Source organism: Podarcis gaigeae (assembly GCF_964106915.1).
Source record: "Podarcis gaigeae genome assembly, chromosome: 4".
Taxonomy (NCBI): domain Eukaryota; kingdom Metazoa; phylum Chordata; class Lepidosauria; order Squamata; family Lacertidae; genus Podarcis; species Podarcis gaigeae.
Genome location: NC_139677.1, coordinates 52,846,916 through 52,871,691, shown reverse-complemented (window position 1 = coordinate 52,871,691; position 24,776 = coordinate 52,846,916). Strand labels below are relative to the sequence as shown.

Here is a 24,776-nt window from a genome sequence, read left to right as displayed (position 1 = left end):
TTTGAAGAATTTAGGGGAAAGTTAATTCATTTTCCTTCCTTCCTCCGTTCAAACATTGAACTAATAAGTTAGCAAGCAGCACTGCATTTCAAAGGTAAAAGAACACTGGTGAAATGAACATTAAATGAGGAAATAACCCAGCCCTTTTCAGGCATTAATGCTTTGATTTAACTTAATATGGGAGCTGGGGTATGCAAAGTAGCCCCATCACCTAGCCTTTGTGTGAAAGTGCAACAGTGGGAACCTTCATGCAAAGAACTGTATAAATATTACCTCAGTACAGATTGCCACTGTTTGCTAGAGGATGGGGCTCCTCAGCACACCCGCAGGCCCATGTTTGAGAAACACAGGTAACATGAACAACAGGTTCAAAGAGAAACTTACATTTATTCTGCAGGGACATGAAACCCAAGGACAGCAATTTGTATCATGGCAGGGACCCCTCAGATGCCTCATGGAGGACTGCAAGCAGGGCTTGATGGTCACAGCTGTTTTCTATTGTCAATCTCTGTTTCATGCTAGACAGCTGAGGCTTCAACCAGTTTGGAATGCCATGAATTGCAGCCACTGACAGACATGTAATGCATGACTTCATCCACTTCATTTTCAAAGTAATTTATACCAGAGAGGTTTACAGTGGGCAACAACATATTCCCTAGGTTTGTGATAATTATTGCCTTTGGTTCATTTCCTCCACAGCACTTATTTGTGTGTGCATGTGTGTGGCTTTACATGTCTGTGCAGTTGTGTGTTTGTAAACCAAGTGGTTCTTGGTCATCTGCCCATCAGATTCAGAGAGAAGGGAGGGAAATGGAAAGGAGAGCAAAGGGGGCAAGCACAGGGGAGGGGAAGAGGAGGAAAGCACCAACCTTCAAAACAGCAAACTTCAAAAGCTACTATAAAAAATTGAAACGCAGAAAGGGGCTGGCAGTCATTTCTGAAGATATAGCTCCAACATGACACTCTCACTTGTGTTCAGGAGCGTTTCTTTTGCATCAGTCAGTTGCTTGCCAGTCCTATTGTGGCAACAACCCTTTGGCGAGTCATGGGAAGATGTGCAGCTATTTTCTCAGCCTAGACTGGCCTCTGCTTCCAGGAGCCCACAGAAAACTGGGGTGAGGCCAGTAATATTTCATGGTTATCTCACATAACGGTAAGTAGGCCTTTCACCAGTCATTTTAAAATATCTGTTTTATTTCATATGCCCAAAGCCACTGGTTTCTAACAAATGGAAGGTGAGCCACATAGAGGCACCAACTTCTCCAGCTGATTGAGGGGGCCTGATGTGACATTGTGCAGTATCCTGACATCACACACATGATGTCACAAGGAGCCAGGGACGGAGTCAAAAGCCCTCTGAAAATTGTAGGTGCCCGGCCCCCTCAAAAAGTACATCGGGGGGAGGGCAAAACTGCCTTGGATGCTAGCAGTCAGCACCTATGGAGCCACAAAGTTTCTATTCAGATCTTTAGAGAAAGAAGCAGAGGTCAGGGGTGATTTTGCTTTCTCTGTCCCTGCATTGATATCCTCAGGTATGTCATATGTACAGGCAGTGCTTTGGGTGGTCAAAAGTGAGGTACGGGTACTCATACACTGATAAAAGTGCAATAGCAACTGGCACGAAATGGCTGCCATGGGCAGCAAAAAAGATAGGTGCCAGTGCCCTATACTGGTAAGCAGGTCTGTGCGGAGCTTGTCTGAGGCCCAGGATGGGAGACTTGTTCTCAGCATGACAGCCTCTGGCTGACGTAGCCCTCTGAGGCCTGGGGCAAGTGTACCCAGATACCCTCTGCTTCTGCATGGGCTTGATGGTGAACACAAAAAAGCCCAGTGGTCAATAAACCTATCTCCAAGGCTTGAGAGACTTGGAAATCTTAGTATTTGATGATTTCTGAGGATCAGTGATTTGCTGAACAGGAAAGCAGAGAAATGCAGCTCCAGGTTTTTCCCCACAACAGTAGCTATGATGTCATCTGCAGGAGCAATATTTGCCAGTGTTGTAAGCTTGGGAAGAGAATCTGTAATCATTAATTTACATGGAGTCTTTCCTGCACTATTTTTAAAGACTTGTATATTAAATTTGTGTTAGAAAGTAACAACTGTACTGCAATTCAAAGCGAGCTTTCCCAAAATGTGCACTACCTGGGATATGTGTGTGTTTTTATGTGTGTGTGCTTTTTTAGACTATCCTTGGGGGCATAGCTATAGGGGCTTTAAATATGAGCCCCTGAGTGTCAAAATCTTCCACTAAACCATTGCCAAACATGACCCTGAACATATGAGAACAATCTCTCAAGCACGCTGACTGAAACCAAATAATTGGTGTCAGGGAAAAAGGCAGATGTGGCTGTGTGAATCTTCTCTAATTTCTGTAATATGGTATGGAGGGAGAAATGGGGAAATAAGGGATTGTTTCAACTCTTTCATTCTTACAGACAGATTTTAGGATTAGAACGGAGCACCCTAATATTGTTCTGGTATATACAGGTTTCTTGATATAGCGATTATACTATCAATGCATGCCTCAGAACTTTAAATACATGCACAATTTCATCAACTACATCAACTACAAAAAGCATCTTGCTGTGCAACTGCTATTATGTATGCCATGTACAAAAACACCTGTAACTTGTGTATTATTTAAGACAGGGAAAGCAGCCTGCAGATGAAAGCAGAATCAAATGGGTGGAAGTCTATACCTACAGAAAAGATGTGCAGATGCACAGCAATCAAACACATCCCTCCCAAAGGCTTGACTGAAATTAAGCCTACCACAGAACCTAGGACTTGCCGATCAGAAGGCTGGTTCAAATCGGTTCGAATCCCCGCTACGGGGTGAGCTCCCGTTGCTCGGTCCCTGCTCCTGCCAACCTAGCAGTTTGAAAGCACAAAGTGCAAGTAGATAAATAGGTACCACTCCAGTGGGAAGGTAAATGGCGTTTCCGTGTGCTGCTCTGGTTCGCCAGAAACGGCTTAGTCATGCTGGCCACATGATCCGGAAGCTGTATGCCGGCTCCCTCGGCCAATAAAGCGAGATGAGCACCGCAACCCCAGAGTCGGCCACAACTGGACCTAATGATCAGGGGTCCCTTTACCTTTAGGATAAGGTTCTCTTGCTTGAACTGGGTTCTAGAGTCTCAGATTAAGAAAGCAGAGGGAAAGCTTTTAGCAGTGTGTGTGTGTGTGTGTGTGTGTGTCTTAACTCATTGGATTTGTTAGTGTTGCCATATTTCAAAAAGAAATCCCAGTAATGTCTAGTAAAATCTGGACATATGGCAACCCTAGATTTATGAGGTTAATGCCTTCTAATCAACTAGAAATTTCATATCAGTTAGGACAGAGGTGCATCAGTGTGTGTTGCATCTGTTCATTCATAAATCCATTCTGTTCTGCTTCTACATGAATCTGTGGACTCTCCTCCAGCATGCAGGGCTAACAACATGTGTGCTTATTTCACAAATAAATATCTGATTATTCTCCCTGTCTGCACCCTAGTTTTGCTCCAACCTGCCTAGAGTGTCATAAAGAATTTGTGCAATTCCCTCCCTGTGCCAAGCAGGGCCAGAGTATAGGGCCAGACTTGTTTTGCTTCATCAGAACAACTTCATCATGTTCCATCGGAATTATCTTTGGAACTCTCGGCTTATGCAGGCACCCCTGGGGCACAGCATCCATTGAAAAAGAAAAGGAAAAAAGAAAAGAAAAACAGAACACACCTGAACTATATATATAAAAAGGAAAATCTGGCACTGAGAAGCAGTGTGATCTGAGAGGCAAAAAAAATGTGTGATCCAGGATGATCAAACAAAGATACTTCCGCTGAAGAAGAAAAAAGAGAGACTAGTGATGAGTATTCTCAGGCAACGTAACAGCACCTGCATGTGAGTACCTTCAAATATTCAGAAAAGGGCACATTCTTATAGCCCTGCCTGGTGACATTTTATCAGTTCAGGTTCCCCCATGCAAAAAACTCCCTGCTTCTGAAAACCCAGGATGCAAGTGTGTGGCGGTTTCGAGACTCATTCTCGCCCTGTTAGGCTTGGTTTCACATGCAGGGCTTTTGGATATTTCCCAACATTTAATCTCACACATGTAGTCTAAAGTGGTAGAGTCCTACCAAGACTGTTCTATGTGCCTTCTCCAAATATTTGAATTGACTTTGGGTCTCTGTGCAAATTGTGAATAAGAGGTGAAACAGCTTTGAGACAATCCCTTCCATTAATTATGCCTTTTCCATTTTATCAGCTTGCATAAAAAATCCCCTTACACAATTTTTTGTTGTTTTTGGGCATGCTATTTTCATTTACTCTGATCCTCACAAACATGATTCACTAACGACAGAATAGGCAAAATTCATATAACACAAATAAACATAACTTTTTTTTCTTTTAATTGATTTTCCTATAGGGAATGCCTGCATATACCAACCTAGCTATACAGTATATTAATACTAATGGATTCCACTCACATGTTTACTTTGTATGTTGTGCCATCTAGCGGCCCTATTCAGAATGGCAATTTTGAGAATATCTACTCTCCCTCTCCCCCCACCAAACGTATGGTTATTTTTTTTTACACTGTTAAATACTGCTGATGTTGCAACTGTAAGTACTACTATTACCCCCACTACCACAGAATATGTTTACAGCTTTAGAGTGTGTAAAGTGATTTTCATACAATTTTTAGTAACGTTTATGGTAAAACATTATTATCTGGGGTTTATATTTTTAGCAAACGGGAGGCTGAGACTAAAAGAAAGCTTGTGTGAGGCCACTGAGTACATTAAAGTGAGATCTGAACAGGGAGTTTTCTGCCCCACAGCTCACACTTTTTGACCCTACACTACATCAGCTTTCAAAAAAAGAAAAATCGTGAATCTGCTCTTTCTGCAATACATTGTTTAATAAGCAACATGAATGGATAAGGCATATAAAGGTACAGACAGATGTGAGGCTAAACTACAGGCTACAGTGGTCCTCCGCTTTATGAAGACGGCTATATATAATGCATAGTTCAGCATATTCAAAACAACTAGCTTTGAAACTAGCTAGTGTTGAGTCAAAGCGAGTCTTTGCAAGCTGACCATTGGACTTCCAGCTGACGTGGGCCTGAGAGGAATCTTGTGTTGCTCGTCATCAGGGAGGTCACTGGCACTGTCCAATAGGTATTTGTGACTTGCACACACACAGGGCAGACAGTGCTCCACACTGCAAATGGCCCTGCTAGCTCAACATCCCACTCATCTTTTTAACAATAAGGAATTGTCAGGTGCAGATTAGAAACAGGCCAGCTGCCCCTACCTCTTGTCCCACTTCTGATCTGGAAATGGGCGGATTAAATTGGATGAATTTGATTTGGACTGCTGATAGATATCTGAAATTAATCTTGTTTTAAAACAGGGCAGGGCCCTTTTGATTCAGCGACGCCTCTAGGACCACTGCACTTCCAATGACGTAGTCATCTCTCACAGATTAGAACAGACCTTCACCTGGTGCTCCATATGTTCTAGACAACAACTCCAATTGGTCAAACTGTTTGTGCAATAGGCGGGGTGGAGGTCCATGTCTGGGGCTTTTGTGCAAAGGAGTAGAAAGTACATGGTATATTGATAGTAGCAGAGCTGTCATACAAGTGTCTACCAACACATTTTCATGACTAGTTGGTTCTTCTGATCATGCCTATTCAGATGAGGTTTATCAAAATAGGATTCTGCTCCAGAGCCATAATGTCACAGGGTTGAAGGTAGGGGAAGACTTAGGAAGGAATATGTCAGAAAACAGCTGTTCAGCCCATCTTAAGATTTTGCCTGACTCCAGCTTGCTTTAGGTGTGAGTAGATCTGAGTTTGAATCTCAGACAAGACCTTGCAGAGAGAGGAGCACTGTGTCTTGGGAAGAGACCATAATTCAGTGGCAGGGTACATATGTTGGATGTAGAAGGTCCACAGTTCAATCACTGATATTCCTGGAGAGTGGCTGCCAATCAGAGTAGGCAATATTGAATTGGATGGACAAGTAGTCTCACCAGGTAAGTTGTCTACATCTGCAGTTATCTACATTTGGGGATGTGGGTGGCGCTGTGGTCTAAACCACTGAGCCTCTTGGGCTTGCCAATTGGAAGGTTGGCGGTTCAAATCTCCATGACAGAGTGAGCTCCCATTGCTTTGTCCCAGCTCCTGCCAACCTAGCAGTTCAAAAGCACACCAGTGCAAGTAGATAAATAGGTATCACTGTGGCGGGAAGGTAACCACCATTTCCGTGCACTCTGGCATCAATCACGGTGTTCTGTTGCACCAGAAGTGGTTTAGTCATGCTGGCCACATTACTCGAAAAGCTGTCTGTGGACAAACACCAGCTCCCTCAGCCTGCAAAGTGAGATGAGTGCCGCAACCCCATCGTCGCCTTTGACTGAACTTAACCGTCCAGACGTCCTTTACCTTTACTACATCTGCTGAAGATGCTTTTGTTTAATAGGGGCTGTTGAAAACCATCCATTCAAATATACAAAGTATTCTGGACACAAGATGTCAGCAAAACTCTTGGCCACACTCAAGTAACAGTAAAACTGAGAACTCTGATTTTTTTAATAAAAAAAAATCATAATACCAGAAAACTAGGAAACAATGAAAAGTTGTAAGCCGGGCATACCAACATACACTTACCAGACTTGTTCTTGCATTCTATATCATAGCCCGTGATTGGACTATTTCCGTCAAATCCCATGGTCCATCTGAGGGCAATGCTGCGTGCTCTCACCTCTCGGATTTCTATTTCTGGAGGATCTGGGGGTTCTGGTCAAATAGACAAACTCTGTTTTAGTCAAGAGACCTGTGCGTCAGCGACAGCAATGAGTATAGTATGGAAAAAATATGCCTTGTGAAGAATAAGATAGCTTGCTATTTCCTTCGCTCACTTGTTTTACCCCACACCCATCCCATAAGGAGGGATAGTTAATATTTAAGTTAAGAAACTTGTGACGGCCCTGTTCAAACATTCAAAAATTGTAGTCAGGGAGTGCAGGCAGCAAGGCCTTATGTGCCAGGCAAGCACCCCATTTTCTTCATTGACCAGGAAGAACGTGAAGGCAAATTGTAAGCAAGTTTGGCTGAATATAGCTAAATGGTTCCTCAAGACTGGGAACCCTGGAAGATCAAGGCTCCGGATCATGGGGAAGACTGAAAACATATTCAGCTGAACGTGCTTGCAAGCCCTCTCTAGGGTTTCCCGATGATATAGGAAAGTTAGAGGGAAGAGGTGAGGCCACCAGGCAACACTCTGCATTGCCTCCATGGATGCCTGAAAAGGGTTAATGTCTTGATATCATCTTATTTTAGAGCCCCATTGTAGAATTGTTCTATGCTATTTTTAAAAAACAACACATTGCTCCCAGGACAGGTTGTGGGTATAATATCCTTTTTATATTGGGATTTCTATATCTTCCATGTAAGTGAATTGAGAAAGTAATGCTACTACAACTGACTCTCTCTCCCTCTTACACCTGCTCCCCCAGGTGTGTGTGTATAGTGGGAGTGGGATTGGTGGTATTATTCCCTTTACAACAGGAATGGGGTACTTGTAGTCCTCCAGATGTTCTTGGACTCTAACTCTCATCAGCAACTACATCAGAAGAATCACAGGTTGGCCACCCCTGCTTTAAATGGAACAAAATGGCCTAAACCCTATATGCCATAGAATTTAATACATGCATAATCTTTGTGGTTTAAAGGGCAGAAGCAAGTGTGTGTATATAATGGGTTGTCTCCAAAGTAGAGCTACGTGAAGTTTCCGCCAGTGCAATGATTTCTGATTGTGCAATGCAATACATTACGCTCCTCCTCTCCTTCCCTGGATCTTCTTAAATCTGTTCTAGGGCTTCCCCCGACTCTATAGAGCAGTTTGGGGGGAGGCACAGGGAAGAAAGGGTGGGTAAAGGCCAATTGCACAAGCTGCAATCCTTGCACTGACAAGACACTTTGGTTGAATACCTCTTATAGGTTGTAATCTACACTAGAAATGTGAAGATGAACTCAACAGTTAGGGCTTGTCCACACTTCTGCTTGTCCTGTGCCAAAAAGCATGGGTCCAAGCAGTTTTCCACTTGTCCCATGTTTTCTGAATGCCTTTGCCCCACTGCTTTCTTCTGGAAAAACTGTTCTTTAGTGATAAATTGGAACAAACAGCAATGTGCGGAAAACCCAATTGCTGTTTGCTGCAATTCAGCACCAAACTGTGGGTTTTCCTGGGGGAAAGTGGCAGGGCAAACAGAAATGCCACTAAGCCTTTAGTCTGATTAGATAACCAGAATAAAAATGCTATGCTCTTTCACATGTGCCTGTACTAACATTTGTGCTAACATTTATTCCATGTTTCTGTGATAAAAGTTATATATTTTCTCATTTTTCTCAGAGAACCTTTGTATTATCTGCAGCTTCACTGCAAATGAGAATCAGAATCTTGGTTTATTGAGGGGACTGGCTTAGTGAGTACACAGTCTGTACCAGGATTAACCAGGAACTGATGCAACCTGCAGTCACAGAAAACTGTGGGGTTGGGGGTTGGGAGAAAGGTTGCTTGTGAGTCCTGAGTGGATTTGGCATCTTATCTGTAAGCTCCAAGGCACACAAGCGCACTGAGCAAGTGTAGTACGGCAGACCCGGCAGAACCTCATAGCTAATTTCTGCCTCGGCTAGACATTTGACAGGGCATCACCTCAGCCACTCCAGAACCTGCCGATCCCTGCCTGAATCTGCTTCCCCACCTCCCCACCATGAAATATGGTAGGGGACACCTGGCCTGAGGACATACTGGCGACTCAGATTTCAGAATGGAAATAATAATAATAATACACGGCAGTTGCTGGGAGCTTTTGGCTGATTAGACTTGAAACATTTTGTTTCTAAATATAAAGCAGGTACACTGTTTCTTTTTTTCAGAAAGGAAATCTTCACCCTATTGCTTCACCCTATTTAGGCTGCTGCAAGGCTACTGCTACTGAATTATTTGGTGCCAAGTCCCACTGAGTTCAGTGGAATTTACTCCCAAGAAAGTGTCAGAATCACAGCCTGACACCAGCCATGTTTAGTCACAAATCAGTATTCCAGACTGCGGTTTTATGTATGAAGAAGAAGAGCTGATTTAAACACCTGTTTTATGATTTATTTATATTTTTGCTCCATGGTTTATTGAAGGATTCTGTGTTTCAGCTGACGTATTTATTTTGGTTTTAATCTTGTATCTGGATTTTATTTTCTGTCAACAGCACCGCTTAGGGATTTCACATATTAAGCACCTTTGACTCAAACGTTGACTGACAGGTGAAGTGACTGCATGACAGTGACGAATATTCAGAATGGATGTTGTGTTGGTCAGTATTGTGTGCAATAAGGGATGGCACATGGATTCAAACCCCAACATAAGGAAATGTTGACTGTTGGCTTCCGTGTTGGCCCCTTGGTGTTTAAATGGGCCCCAAACTGTTGTACGGGTTTTAGATTCTACATTGTCTTGTAGTTGCAATGCAGACTTAAGACAAACTTGTGTCTAAAATCCCATGTTTTAATAGTTCCAGTGCAAACTGGACAGATGGAGTTTGAAGCTTTCATAGAGTTTCTAAGTTTTTGACAGTCATGACTACGTTTTATTAGGGACTAGAACCCCCCAACAGATTTCTGAGCATGACATACACTTACTGTACTACAATAGCTGTGTTTTTTTCCTTACGTTGTCCTCTTCCTACCTTGCACAGTGAGCTGAATTATTCCACGGTCCTCCCCATATGAATTGATGGCATGGCAGGAGAAGAAACCAGAGTCTTCTCTCACCGTTGGCAGAATCTGCATTGGCAGTGGAAAAGAAGAAAATGTATTTAATAGGGAATGTTGCATGCAAGGCCATTTTACAAAACAGACTCTGAATGTAATTCCACATGGTAGGGATGGGAGAATCTCACATCCCCTCAGGGCCATCTTTCCAGTGGGTGGTGGTCCAAAACAAAAATGGGCAGGCAAGAGTGGGGCTGCACCACTCTCTCATACAGAGACATACACCACACACATGTGCACAACACAAACACACACATTCATTCACATTCTCTCTCTCTCTCTCTCTCTCTCTCTCTCTCTCTCTCTCTCTTATCTGAGTCAGACTTTTGGGGCTTAGATGCTTGGCCCATGAACAGTTTTGAACAGAAGCAGTTTTAAATAAGTTTTTATTTCCCCTAAATTCCTCTTTATTTTCATTTTGCCTTCTGTTTATTCCTGCTCATATAGGCAGGAAGACACACACCACACAGACATGAATAAGTAAATGCACAAGTTGCATTAAAGCCAATTCTGCTCTTGCAGAGCAGTGATGAATTCGACTGCCATTTCAATTCCTTCTTGGAATGATATAATGTGCTTTCATGGTGATGTAGCATGACAGATTGACAATACTTCCCCAATAATACTTGATGTATACAAACTCTAAAAGTACAGAAGCGGCTTGCTGGGCAGGGCAGACTTGCCACACTGGCTTCTTCGAAGGTGGGTGGGTTGCTGTTGCTTACTGGGAAGAAGAGGGGGCGCCAGTGGAAGTGCTCAGGGAGGGGGGTGCTGGCACTGCACCAACATCCCTACTGCCTTGCCCCTCTCCTTGCCAGTACACAACAGGGACCCAGGAAGCTGGTGCAGTGGCTCTGCCCCACCCACTGATCTGCTTCTGTGACTTTATATGTCACACTAGCTTTATTCAGGCATTTATCCCTTGGTGTGATGTCATATGGATGGGGAAAGGGGGGTGAGGATGCCTGATGACTTTGAGGGTGAACATCCGCCCCTGGAAGTCTGCTCTACTCTTGTAGGCTCTCCCAACATTTTAGAGAAAACCTGCCAGAGGCTTTTCAGAGTAAAAACCTGGAACAGTTTTTAACAACAAAAATGGTGTTTTTAAAACATATAGAGGGAAATGGGCAGGAACATATCTGTCAATTTCTTTGTCTCTGTTTCTCGTTTTCCCCATCTTAAATTATGATCTCCACATTTCCATTTTGCTTTTCTTTCTTTTTTTAATGATCCTGAAAATTCATCAGTATTTTTGTTTCTCCTCGGTTGGGTAACTGCATTTCCAAATTTGGAGAAGTGAGAATTTTGAAGGATCGCTGAGTTTCGGTTCTCATATTGTTTAGGAAACTGTGAACTTGGTAAATTTGCCTTTGAATGCCAACTGAATTGATCTTCTCTCCCATCCCTAGGTTGCAGCAGGCAGCCTGCCCAAAACATAGGAGGAGGGAAGATGGGGAGCAGATAACAAATTATTCCTCTGAGAAGGAGAGACAGGGAGATGAAAAATTACACACACACACACACACACACACACACACACCTTTCCTCTTTGCAAGTACACCTGCACTCAGCTGTTTGCTTTACAAGAAGCTGGGATCTGAGCATATAAAGCTGGTTCAATATTCACCCTCTCCCCTCAATAAACTGAGATCATCCTGTAGAATGATCCTTGTCGCTGGCAAGGTCTTTCCTAAAGACCTACCAATATCAGTTACTGCCACAACAATATCATCTGCATACTTCAGCAGATATGTTTCATTAAAAAAAATTGTGTTCCTCTGTTGAAGGAAACTTCCACACCACTACCAAAGTTACAAAATTTCTGTAACAGGATAAGCCTTGGAGGAATTGAGTATTGAACAGCCTGAAGTGTAATTCTGGGTAGTGCGAGATGGCTCAGCAATTTTCTCCTGGCTTGCCCCTGCAGTGACTAAATGAGGCTGACTACAGTTCCTTGTCCTTCAAGATGGAAATGTTCCTCAGGCATGAGGGCATATGGTCTCCTGTAGGTGAAGATCCCAAAAATGCAGACTGGGAAAGACTAGATGCAAGAGAGTGGGCTACCAGTGTTCCAACAATGTTTCCCATGTGGCACGACATGCAGGGTTCATTCAAGAGAATGGTGTAGCAGTATATAAACACAAGAAAAATAATTATAGTAACACTTGAGTTTTTTATGAGTATATATTCATGGGTGTGCTATGGGTGGTAATCAGCTAAGTTTTGCTCACACTGAAATTAATGAACATGATTAAGTTTGGTTCATTAATTTAATAGTTGGCTATCCCCCTAGATATGTGTGCACATGTATTATAGAGTGTGGGGTTGCTACACCCCCGTTGGCCAAGTCCACTGCTTGCCACAATGTCCAACTGGAAGGTTGACTAAGATCGAAAGTGGCCCTCAGACCAAAATAAATCCATCACCCATGGCCCAGACTGTTTAAAGGGGATAATGTGTTCTATTCGTTCATGTAAACCATTGCCAGAGCTTAATTCTGGCCCATCTCTATGCAAAATGGAAAGTGCGATATTCCCCCCACCGCTGCCCCCCAAAATAAGAAATGTTCACTTTGGGATATCTTCAAGGGACTTCAGTGAACACAATCATCCTGGGGGCCGGGGGCAGGAGTGGAGTGTACAATGTACTCTTATATGTAAAGAACATGTGACCAAACAGCACTGGCAAAATACCAGGTTGCTCATGTTACCTGTAATGTAGAGATCACTTCATCACCCACTTCCTTTGTGGAAACAAGATAGCGGGACATTTCAGGATTAATGATTCTGTCTTCTTTCTCCCAGCGAACGATGATGGGTTTTTCTCCATGTGCTGTGCAACTCATTTCTTTCTTTTGGCCCTGCGTTGCCAAGGTGGTGTTTGGATAGGAAGTTATCATAGCAGGAACTAAAAATAAAAATAACGAACACAAGTTAGTAGCTTGCTGCAAAATGTGTGGAGGAGGAAATGCAACATTGCTGTACAGGAGGGCCCACTAGGTAGCCTCACTTGTATCGACTCATTTTCCACCTAATCCATTTCATTTTGTACTTTTGTGCTTATATCAGCTGAAGAAAAACAAAAAACGCCTGGTGTAGCATACAGCACTGAACTTCCTCCCTCCTCCTGCAAGGAAAGCAGGAATTTATGGAGAGAATGGATAGCCTCTTTTAAATGAATAACTTTAATTTCTGTTTTGAAATGCTAACGTTCCATGGCATGACCTTTCTGCATGTCAACCCTATGGATAACAAACTGATCTACTAGCTCGCAAGATTGAAAGCTATGGCTTCTGCTTTAAGAAGTGGCTCTCACATTGATAACAATACAGAGAAACCTTGGGGAAAACTTTTGAGGAGAAATGATACGCACCAACCAAGCATTGTTAGGAACCATTTTCAACCATCTACCTTTCTCCCATAAGGCTTATACATAAAATATCTAAGACTTTGTCAGATGATTACATTCCGCAACATCAGAGTTGTTTTTATTTGCTTGCTGTCAAGTTACTGTTTGATTATTAAACATCAACATTAAAAGAGATATAATAAAATTAAATACCATTTCCAGATTACATTAAAAATACAATAAACGATATCATCTAAAACTTGATATATATAGCGTCTGGACATAATTTTCAAAAATCTGTAAAAATGTCCAGGAAAACCCAGGTGTATGGCATGGCAACCCGTGTCAGAAGTGTTGGGTTTTGGGTGAATTTCCTAAAAAAAATAGCTCAAACAACTCTTGTGTCCGCGGAATTTTACTTTCTGAAATATGTTAACCTCACAACAAATAAGACTCACTGGGTACAATCCGGCCCCTATTATTCACATGCACAAATAGAGCCTGCAGGCTGATAGTACATGACCCCACTGTAGAATAAATTCATGGAAGGAACTGTGGGGTCCTGTGGACTAGCCCCACCCATTGGCAATACAATTCACTGCTGTGACACCCACCGAAGAATGTTCATTTGATATTTGTTGGAAAGAAGTCTCCCTAGCTACAGATTTAGTTATTTATTTATCTTATTTGTTTATAAGATTTCTTAGCCACCAGTCACCATAAGGTCCCATGATATAACGTAATATACAGTTATTAAAAAACAACAACAAATGAAATCACAGTAATGATAAACCTTCAGGGCTGAATTAGCAGTGTATTCCCTCATTTAAAATAATGGGGTAAATGCCAAGTTACAAAAGCTAGGGCTGCCATATGTCCTCTTTTTCCAGGACACGTCCTCTTTTTCATGGGTATGTAAAATGAGAGTCGTCATAGCGATCCATAGTTAAAAGTAGAATTTGGCAAATGTCTCCTCTTTTTTGCTCTTCAAAATATGGCAATTATAGGCTATATAAGTTTTTAAAATGTCACACACACATACCACCCCCTTTCAGAGGCAGTTCTATAACTAACCCAGCTATCAGAAATTGCTTCCCATCGCCATAGCAATGGCTGATGAAGCTAAAGGGCTTATCCAGATGATCCTACAAAGGATATCCAGAACACAATTTTCCCCCTTGTGCAATTCTTCCCCAACCCCCACCCAAACAAATCCCTCTCAACACTGAGTCCTGTCCCTGTGGGTAGGATATAGATTGAGGGAGATGCCTTACTCAGAGCTTTGCCAATTTCACTTCCCTGCTATCAAAAGCAGACCCTATCTATCAAAAGCAGGGAAGTGAGATAATAAGACTCACCTTTTACACCTCAAAATAACTATGCAAATTTATTTCAATGCCCCCTTCAGCAAGAAAGAAAAGAAAAGAAAAGAAAAGAAAAGAAAAGAAAAGAAAAGGGAAAAAAAATTCTGTGAAAGGGCAGAATCATTTTTGTAGAGCCTGGAAAGAGCTTTGCCAGTACTTGATTATTTATGCTTATTTGAATACTGGATGCTGTGTTTGATTTATTTTTGGATGATAGTGGCCTTTGACTTTGAGCAATGAAGTCTGCATGCAAAGGACTGGTGCAGAGCCCCCTGCAAGTGGTACAGCGGGAGAGAGAGCTCAGCTGTTAAGGAAAAAGAAGCCAGAGAAAGGGGTGGAGTCTTTAAAAAGCTCCACAAAACGGCACAGGGAAAGGAGTGGGAACTTACTGTGTCGCTTTGTGATATAGAAGAAACACCCATAATATTCATAGAATCAAAATTTGTCCTTATTAAGCTTTCGTCACAGGAACACTAGCTTCAGAAAAAACTTTCATTTTCCATTCATCGTTTCCTAGCTTGAGGGCAGAGAGCTCATCATTTCCTTGCAACATCAGGAATACATTTAGGAAGGTTTCTTGTTTATTAAGAATGCTTGTAGGCCAGACTACCTCTCAATGGATCGCAGGGTAGGATCAAATATGTAAAATCACATAAAACAATGGGTCATTAAAAATACTGATTAAAACAACAGGAGCAACGAAAACTGCAGAGCAGTTTATTATTATTATTATTTATTACATTCAGGCTGCAGGGGCTTTGGATTGAGGGGAGGCATCCTTCTGCCCATTTCTGCCAGCTCAGTAGATCTCCCAGAGTCCACTGCAAATGGAGGGATACTGGGGAAGGCACCGTCCTGCCTGCCTGCCTCATGCGCGGGCAGAAAACCCACCGGCAATATTCCTGCCAGGAGAAGCTGATGGGAAGCCCTCAAACAAGGTGTTTCAAGAGTGGGGCGAGTCTGAGATTCTCTGGGAGCTGCTGGATGTGGAATTGTTTTCACAGCGGGCGCCAGCTGGCTTTGGACCAATCTGTCCATTTCCATCCAGCTTTTGCTGCTGCTGCTGCTGTGAGCAGCCAGGCTGTGGCTGTGGCGCTAGCTCCGCCCCTGTGCAAAGCCTTGGCAATACTAGTACAGTGGTACCTCAGGTTACGAACTTAATTCGTTCCAGAGGTCAGTTCTTAACCTGAAACAGTTCTTAACCTGAGGCGCGCTTTCGCTAATGGGGCATCCCATTGCTGCCGTGCCACCAGAGCAAGATTTCTGTTCTTAACCCAAGGTACTACTTCCAGGTTAGCAGAGTTTGTAACCTGAAGCGTTTGTAACCTGAGGTACCACTCTAACAAGTTTTGATTGCTCTGTTGCAGCTCACCTTTGTTCCAAGAAGCGGAGAGGAGGCCAGCAGGCAGGGAGGGGAGTGTGTGGTGCAATGTCTAGACCTGACAAATATGTTCAGCGGAAGTCCAAAGCCTGGACACGGGGCAATCTTAATCCTTACAAAGCAGCCTGGAACGAGATGGAGCCGGCGTGTTCTAAGCCACCATTTCTTCTGGCTTCTTAAGAGTTATATAATAAATTTTCTTTGATTATAAGTATTACCCCAACATGTGTTTCCAAGCTAGGATTGGTCTTATGTGCTGCTAAGCTGTAACAAGAATGACGACGACTCAAAAAGCTTGGCAGCTCTGCCGGCGCCTTGTGATATGATTGAATGTGTCAGGGTAAAGACTGTGAACATTTAGAGTTCATATCTTATTCACTTAGAAGCAGTTTCAGGTCACATTATAGGAAAAGGAGGTGATTTATTTTATGTGACAACTATGAATTTTAATCAAAAGACATATTCAAAATAAAGTCTAGACCCCCCCCCCCCCAATTTTGCCTGAATTCACTATAGGCAAGTATTTCCCCTTTCTCGAGTTTTTTCTCTTCCTTTTTTCATGCAAGAGCCCTTTTCATGTTTGTACATTACAAGCTGCTCTCTTCAAATAACACACCAGAGACCCACAGCAGCTTAGATTTCTCATTCTCTCTCTAGTCTTTGACAGGGCTGTGAAATGAATGTGACTTGATTCCGCATCGTCATGTGTGCACAATTTTCCACTTTGCCTAACTGAGCCTCCTAATAACCGATAGGAAAAAAGGAAAGAAAAACGGGGGAATGGAGGAGGCTGACAGCTCTGCTCCCTGCAGCGACTTTCTCGTAAACGCTTGAGGAGATTCATGAGGAATGGCATCAGTTCAGAAAACTGCTCAGCAAGCTCAGTAACAGGCTAGACTAATAGCCAATAAGGCCTTTTCTCAGGAAAGTCATTCACAATTCATTTATTAGTAGTACGCACTTTATGAAGAAACTTAAGATAGGAGAGAAAATGCTCACCCTTTCGCTGGAAAAGAGTGGAGTGCTTTTGAAAGGACCCTGCACAATTTAACCCAAGAGGACAGGAATAATTTTGTAAAAATCAGCCATATCTGCTCAGAGAGAGGGGTTTAATTAAGGTTCTGGAGGACCTATTGTCCATCCGAGGGCTGCATTCCTTTATCGGTACCTTTCTGAAGACCCCATGCAAATGGTGGGCGGGAATGAGAAGCAAACAGTGAGCATTAATGTTAATGTAATGTGAGAAATGTTATGGGAACTGTAATGGTTATAGGGGTTGCTCGTGCGTCAGTTGCCGCCACTCCTGGCTAGGTTGCCTGGTTAAACCTTTTCTGTCTGGACAGCCCTTCACTTCGTGGCTGTTTCAGTCGCTAGCAGAATCCGTCAGTGGGCGTTTCTTGAACCTCTTCCAGCAAAGAAGTTCTTTGACGCCAAGTCTCCGTCTACTCTCCCTGCGCGGAAGTCTTCTGCGCAGGGTGGGTGTGGGCAGCGGAGGACCCGTGCTCTCCCCGCTGGTCTCCGGCGAGGAGTCCTGGAGCCCCCTCGCCGATTCCCCCATCTGCCCCCCTTTATCCCTGGTGTTACGCTGATTTCCTTCCCCAGCCGATGAGCTGCCTCTCTCCCTGCTGGGCCCTTCTCCAGCATCGCTTTGGAGCCTTGCCTCTGCCTCTAGCTCCGATGGCAGTTCCCTGACAGGAACCTAATGCAGGTTTTGTGTGCCTCGGTTTACCAGGGTCTGCAGAACTTGCAGTCTAGGTTTCATATCCTCCAAGTGTCCCGATTTTCCAAGGACAGTCCCAGAATTATGAAAACCACCCTGGCTTCTAATTTGATCCTGGAATGTCTCTATTTCCCCTGCCAGTGCCGCCCAGCTTGGGGAAGAGGATAAGCCAGCATTTGTCCCGAGTGGCAGAGGCAGCGAGAGAGCATCCCGTTGCCTCTCCATGGCTGCTGCTGCCAATGTCCTCTATTGGGCAGCTCAGAGCAGCGGCTGGAGAGCGAGTGAGAAGGAGGAGGAGAAGCTGCCACCAGTGAGGCCCCGCTGTGCATGATGCTCTGGGTCTGAGGGGCAGGCAGAAGGCAAGGCCACCCTGGGAGGAAAGAAAGGGGGAGTGTAGCATAGTGCAAGGAGTATAGGTTTTTTTTCATGCTTTGTGTGTCCGTGTCTAATTTTTGCCCCTTTCTAAAATGTATTTATTGATGTGTGGTGTGGGGGGTTGTTTTTTGTTTTAGGTAAACCTAAAAAATAAAATAAAATTGGGATTAAGGGATTTTCTTAGGACAGTGGAGCGTGTTTCTGCTGTGTCCCATTGGTGTGGTGGTGGCAGCAGCACGCGCCCTTCTCATGGGAAATGTTCCACCACAGGGCCAATGGGGGATCAAGGAGAGTCAGTTGGGGGGAGAGGAGTGAGAAATTTCCCTATGTTCAGCTAAGGAATGTTGCAGGGTATGATGTTTTGCATAAAAGCCCAGGAGATCTCAAGACTAGGCCCTGAGGCAATTGAAATGGGTGGGCTTTTTTCATCCCTAACATGTGTTAGCGTTTGCGCTAAATAAAGTTGTCTTGTCACCATCCTTTCTGTAAAGGGTATACCTTACAGTCATATTAGGAGATCTTGAGGATACGGCCATTAGCAGAGAATTTTAATGAATCGTTTTACTCTCTCATGGTCCAAAAACCTGTGCTGGCTCCCTATTCTCTTACAATTGCAAAAGATGGCCCTTTGCATGGCTGGATGGGGATAGAAAGCAAATGGATAGAGAGCCACACAGGCAAAAAAATCTCTACAAATGTGGGCATACCATATACAATTTGACACAATGTAAAATCACACCCCCTTCCCAAACAACAAATATGACTGAAAATAATGTGTCTGGGTCTCTCACATATTTTCCTCTGCCCTCAGAACAAATGCCTGCCAATATCCCCCTCTCCCGCCAAACAGCCCCCCCCAAATACTAAAATAGAACGTGCTGGTTGCTTTTCTCAACAACTTGTTCAGTTTTGGGTGGTCAGTTCATGAAGAAAAGCAGCACAATATCTTGCAGTCTCGACTAGAAATTGAATGATTTTTGAGAAGTGGTGGAAGCCAGATGGGCTGAGGTGGTGTATAGTCACAGCAATCTTGGACAGGCATACAGCCCCAGACCCACAGCATTCCCAGTCCTGCCAGCTCCCGTCAGTCAGGGTGGAAGGTAGTGGTGGGCTTTTTTGGCTGCACTAGATCTAACATGATACAGCAAGTGGATTTGAACTGCATCTCTCCAGGGAATGAACCCCGACTGGCTCTGCTCCATCCTCGCCATGCGCTATTTTAGGGCCTTGTGCTGACTACCCCCAGTGTGAACACGGCTATCAATAGTCTGCTGGGCTTTCTGAGGTTCCAGCAGGGGTTGGTCTCTGTGGCAGCAGTGGAGAACCACGCCTCACCAGCAATGGCTGGGCAGCTCCAATGACATCATACTCAAAACTCTAACTCCCCTGAGCAGTTCAAATTGGGAGGTGGGATTGCATCCCAAAACACCTCTCCCTCCCAGCTGCTTTTAGCCTTGATGATTATTTAAGATTAGGTCCAGTCCCACCCCCCACTTTAGCATCTGTGATGGGATAGACTATACATTTTCTGAAATGGCACTGGGATGTGAAATATATTTACAGGAGGACATGTTATTTTTACACCCGCAACAGGTAATTTTATTTACATTATTGTTTAACAGTAGTCCAGTTTTCAAGTGATTGCGCTTCTCCACTGGGTGGTGGCTAAGGAAAAGAATCAAATATAGCAATGTTTTTGGGCTTGAGAAAATTATAGCTATCCATCTAATGGACACAACGCATTGAACAAGTCTGGAGGCTCATTTTCTCCAGCGCTAACTTGCACATTATCTAAAATCTATGAAGCCCTCTGTTTGTTTGTTTAAAAAAGATGTTTTACATTAATGGGATACAATCTTTATAAAACAAAGTCAGGGAGCAGTAAGTAAAAATAGAAGTGTGATACATGCGAAGCTTGAAATGAGTCATCACATCCAATAATGCTTAATACATAATTGGCCATATCGTTTGCTTGTACCAGTTTAGTCTCTCTGGAAGTAACAGAGCTGTGCCATAGAAAGAGATCACACAACCACATCTTTACTGAGCACAAGTTATAGATTTCCTTAAATCTGCGGGCAACCCAGTTCCATATGACTTCAGTCCCTTCCACAGCACAGCAGCCTGCACTGTGCTGCTGCCAGTGGTTAGAATGAACTTGTTTGGTTTAATGAAGTTCAATGAATTAGTTCAAAAATCCATGAACTACACCTGGAAGTAGTTCCCATAATTTCTGGGTAAACTGAAGGTGAATTGAGTTCATTCTGGGGTAGAACTTTGAATGATTTCCAGTTCATATTTAATTTCTCTTACATTATTTTTAACTCTCTGGACTCTCTGGGCTTTTCAGCTTAAAGATCATAATTGTTGGGAAACAGTGAATTAAACAATTCACACTCCACTGTGTGTTTTGATGTTTTCTCAGTCTTAAGTGTATTTTACACTTCAGCATAGCAGCTTGTAACATTCTGAATGCTGGAATAAAATTGCTGAGCATCTTTTGGGGGAATGTTTGGATTTAACCTTGAACTGAACATGAACCAAACCAGTGCATTTCGCAAAGGGACTGATATGAACTGGGATTAATTCCTTTATGGACATGTTGATCTAGAACTAGCTTCTTCTAAAAATATTTTTCCAAGCTCTGGTGTCAACTAACAATGTATCCCTATGGCTGGCAAGTGGAGAACAGCAGAACTTTTTTTTTTTTTAAAAAAAGGCATTTGTAACGCAGTTGCAGTAAACAGTCACAGAGAGAAAGCATCAAGCTGCTGCCAGATGGTGCCATCAGACTGGTCCAAACCAGTGAATCAATGTTAAGATGCTCTATACTCCATTATGCCAGTTAAAAACACCCCTTTGGTAGTCTATTCAATATTCTGACACATGGTTACTGACTTGGCCTATTAAATTACACCTATTTATAATTACAGAAGCTCTCTTATATAGGGCAGTTATTATCTAGAAAAAGCTGCCTATCCAAAAAAAGGGTTGTTTCGTAAGAGGAGAGAAGATGATAATTTGTTTTAAGTTCCCCTTGTGCCCTCAAAGCTTTGGCCATTAGCACATCACTGGCATTGTTGAGATTTTAATAACAGGCCATGGGCAGAGTTACAACATAAAGACAGCACTTAGAGGGAAAATGGGAAGGGTTGCAGGAACAAACAACTTGGGTCCCATTCACTGGACAACAAGCTGTTTCCGCACTGTTGAAATGGTCCTTGTTTTGTGGATGGCAGTCACCACTTTCCTTGGTACGTTTCCAAATATTCCCCAAGTTTGGGCAGAAGCAGTGGATTGTGCCTCCAAACAAGAGAGAGAACATATAAAACAAGCATAAGCCTCTTGAAGCCTCTGTTCTGTGGCACGACATCTCCCATTCTTAGATACTGTACCCCAGAGGTGAGGAAGGTTTTTTCAACCAAAGGACCACATTACCCTCTGGGCAACTTTCCAGGGGCCAGTGGTGGGCTAGTTTCGACATAAACTCACAGCCCATTCTCTTATCATCCATCCAGGAAACAAAGAAGCATCAGCAGAGTTCAAGCACACACTTCAGCTAGGCAAAAATGCTCATGGAGAACGCACAGAAGGCCAGTATTTGTGTGGCCTGGGGACAGTCCCAAGGGCCAGAGAGAGAGAGCGGTCTGAAGGTTCTCTATCTATAATGTACCCAAGCACCCAGACCAGTGTGTGTAACAAATGCAGAGTACAAGTTAGCAAATACTGCAATCCTGTACATGTCAGGGGGTTATTCCCAGTAGAGGATTGCAGTCTTGGAAAGATATACCAAATACGTCAGCTTGACCCCTGCCTAGTAGACTATCTGATCTGAATGCTGTATAAATAAAGGGATGGGTGGAGAGCAGCTATCCCAAGTCTGCTGCCAACATGAAATCAGACTGTCTACTCTTGTTGGTGGGTGCTCTAAAATGTCAACCCAGAGCAGTATTGATATATGTGGCTCTCCCGCAGCAGTTGCAGGCAATGTATGTAAAAGTACCCTGCTTTTCTCAACTGATCCTGACCTGACCTGACGACAGACATCATAGTGGCAAAACTTTAAAACTTGGTGCTGTGGGTTAAACCCGATCAGAAGGCTGGAGCTCCCATTGCTCGGTCCCTGCTCCTGCCAACCTAGCAGTTTGAAAGCACATCAAAGTGCAAGTAGATAAATAGGTACCGCTCCAGCGGGAAGGTAAATGGCATTTCCGTGCGCTGCTCTGGTTCGCCAGAAGCTGCTTTGTCACGCTGGCCACATGACCCAGAAGCTGTACGCCAGCTCCCTCGGCCAATAAAGTGAGATGAACACCGCAACCCCGGAGTCATCTGCGACTGGACCTAATGGTTAGGGGTCCCTTTACCTTTACATATCTATTATGGGGTGTACAGTATTTTGTTTTTTCAGCCATTTCAAAAAGATATCTAAATACATTTATACCCCATAAATTTCCTCCAAGGTACTCAAGACAGCACACACGGTCATCGTCCCCTAGCCCTGTGAGGCAGGTTGGACAGAGGCTTTGTGACTGACTCAGTATCAGCTTTGTGGCCTGGAAGGGGGATTTGGACGCAGGTTCCCCCAGCCGTAGAGCTTTAACTGATGCACACACATTGGCTCTCCATATAGTCTGTGTTCTGCTGTGGTATTATTTGTTTTCTGTTGCAAGGGTAGAAGGCAACAGAACTTTACTGATGCTTGCCAATGATGCTCTTCTTCTGATAGCTTCAACATGAGATGGGGAGGGGAGCAGGTCGAGAGAAATGAAAGGGAAGAAGGGCTCTAATTATTCACCAAGTACAAGTTGTTCAACTAACAGATGGGATGGGATGGCTTCTTCCCACTCAATCCATATGTGGCAACAGCTTTTAAGTAGATAATTATGTTCAATAACATTGCAGATACATCTCTAATGTGTGTGGGCAAATGTTTGCTCAAAGATTTCAACTCCAATATGGTGGGGGGTGGGGTGGGGACACTTCTTGTATGGCCATGAAAGTCTTTTCACATGTTTAGTTGGGGGGAAGCACCAGCAACTACATCAAAATAGCTGAAATCAAGCTACAGACCTGAGTTTCAGACCTGTGCTCGATATCTGCTCTGTGTCTATACACTGAAAACATAATGACTCGTTCATTTGTTCCCTTTCTTAATACAAGTGACCCATTAAAATTTCCAAATCAGCAAGAATGACTTCTGGAAATGGCTCGTGTAGACAGCTAGACTTGATGAAGGATGACACACCTTGGAAGCAATCTGTAATTTTGTACTGTCTTTAGACATTCACCGTGCTAGGCTGTGGTCACTCAAGAGAGCAAAGAGAAAGTAACACCACACTGGGGCTGCAATCCCATATAAGCCCCACTGAAGTTGATGGGCCTTGCTTCTACGTTGACACGTAAGACGGTAACAATTGGCAAGGCAGAGCAAGGTGGTGTTGCAAACCTGGCTTTCCAACATGCAGGTCACTGTCTATAACTGAGAAGTAGAAGCAGTGGGGAGATCAGCACTGGGGAGACGCACCTCACCCCTCCCTCTTATTGGCAGAGACCTCCATGTTGGAATGTCAGGTGAACATTGCTGCTCTGCCCCACCAGCCGCAACTGATGTATAGGATGGTTGTGTTGTACATGCACACTACATCGGGAAATGTGGGGCCATTCTGATAGGGCCCTGCCACAAACGGTTTTGGGAAATATAAAAGGATGCTGAGCTATAGCTGTTTGCCGTATGCTGTTGGCTCACGACCTTAGAATAAAAGCATTTATTAATTGAGAGCTCACAGTTCCAGTCTTACATTTCTCCAGAACAAATAGCTTTATAGAAATATCCTGCTTTGTTTTGGGGGTTTTTTAAATGGAGACGACTTTTGTTTTGCTTTGTTTCTTCTTAGAAACAAGGAAAGCTACAAGGCCACTGGCTTCATTGCTGGGCAATACCTGCAAGCGTAAGGTAAAATGCAGCTAATCATTTATAACTAACAAAGCCCAAATAATAATTCTTTGGTCAATAGCATATTTGGAGCCACAGTTCAAGTGAAGTAATGAAAAGGCTGGATCATTAGCTGAATCTGATTACTCTACAGTACTTGAGCCAAAAACTTTCTAACCTTCAGTTGCTTCTAGGATAGGTGTTGAAAAATGCTGCAGTAATAATAAATGGCTTAGTTATACATCAGGTTTACTTATCTACTATGTCCCACCAGAACAGCTTAGTAAAGCCCTCTGGGTAGATTGTCAACACACTGCTATGACAATTTCTTTTCTGGCTTTTTGTGATTGAACAAAGGCCCTTTTCCCCCTATTTAAATTCTAGTTTCAACAAAATTTGCTCCTGTGTCAGTACTAGACACAGAACTGGATTCAACTAAGTAAGTATGCTAGTGGAAGCCAGCACAACGAGTCTTGCTAGCGCAACTGGACTTTCCCCCTTCACCTCCCCACAATCAACTCGGGGGGGGGGGGCAGGCAAAACCCCATAACAGTGTAAATGGGAGTAAAGAGGGGATATTGTTGCACAGGACAAACTGAAATGCTTGCACTGACAGAATAATTGGAAGAGTGCAACGCTGAATTCCTACCAAAATGTCAAAGGTGGTATTTCTGTTTAATTCATTTTGGAATCAATTGAGGAAGCAAAATCCACACTATTTTCATGCTGTTTCCGGGCTTGGGTTTGCACACCTGCTTTTGTTTGTTTGTGAGCCAATCAAAGCAAATTTTGACTGGAGATTCCAAACTTCAGTTCCTTCAGAATCGTCAGTCTAGA

The 24,776-nt window shown here is 43.4% G+C and overlaps 1 protein-coding gene and 1 long non-coding RNA gene across 2 annotated transcripts in view; one reads left to right on the top strand and one right to left on the bottom strand.

Moving 5' to 3' along the window:
* Positions 1–24,776, top strand: part of LOC310842672 — a 461,768-nt gene that overhangs the window by 50,655 nt on the left and 386,337 nt on the right. The window lies entirely within an intron of this gene.
* DSCAM (DS cell adhesion molecule) overlaps positions 1–24,776 on the bottom strand; it is a 327,203-nt gene that overhangs the window by 82,769 nt on the left and 219,658 nt on the right. The window contains exons 12-14 of the mRNA XM_083734745.1: positions 12,530–12,726; positions 9,735–9,831; positions 6,661–6,789 (exon numbers count right to left, since the gene is read on the bottom strand). Of these exons, the coding sequence (XP_083590871.1) occupies positions 6,661–6,789; positions 9,735–9,831; positions 12,530–12,726 (423 nt within the window). The remainder of the gene's footprint in view (positions 1–6,660; positions 6,790–9,734; positions 9,832–12,529; positions 12,727–24,776) is intronic.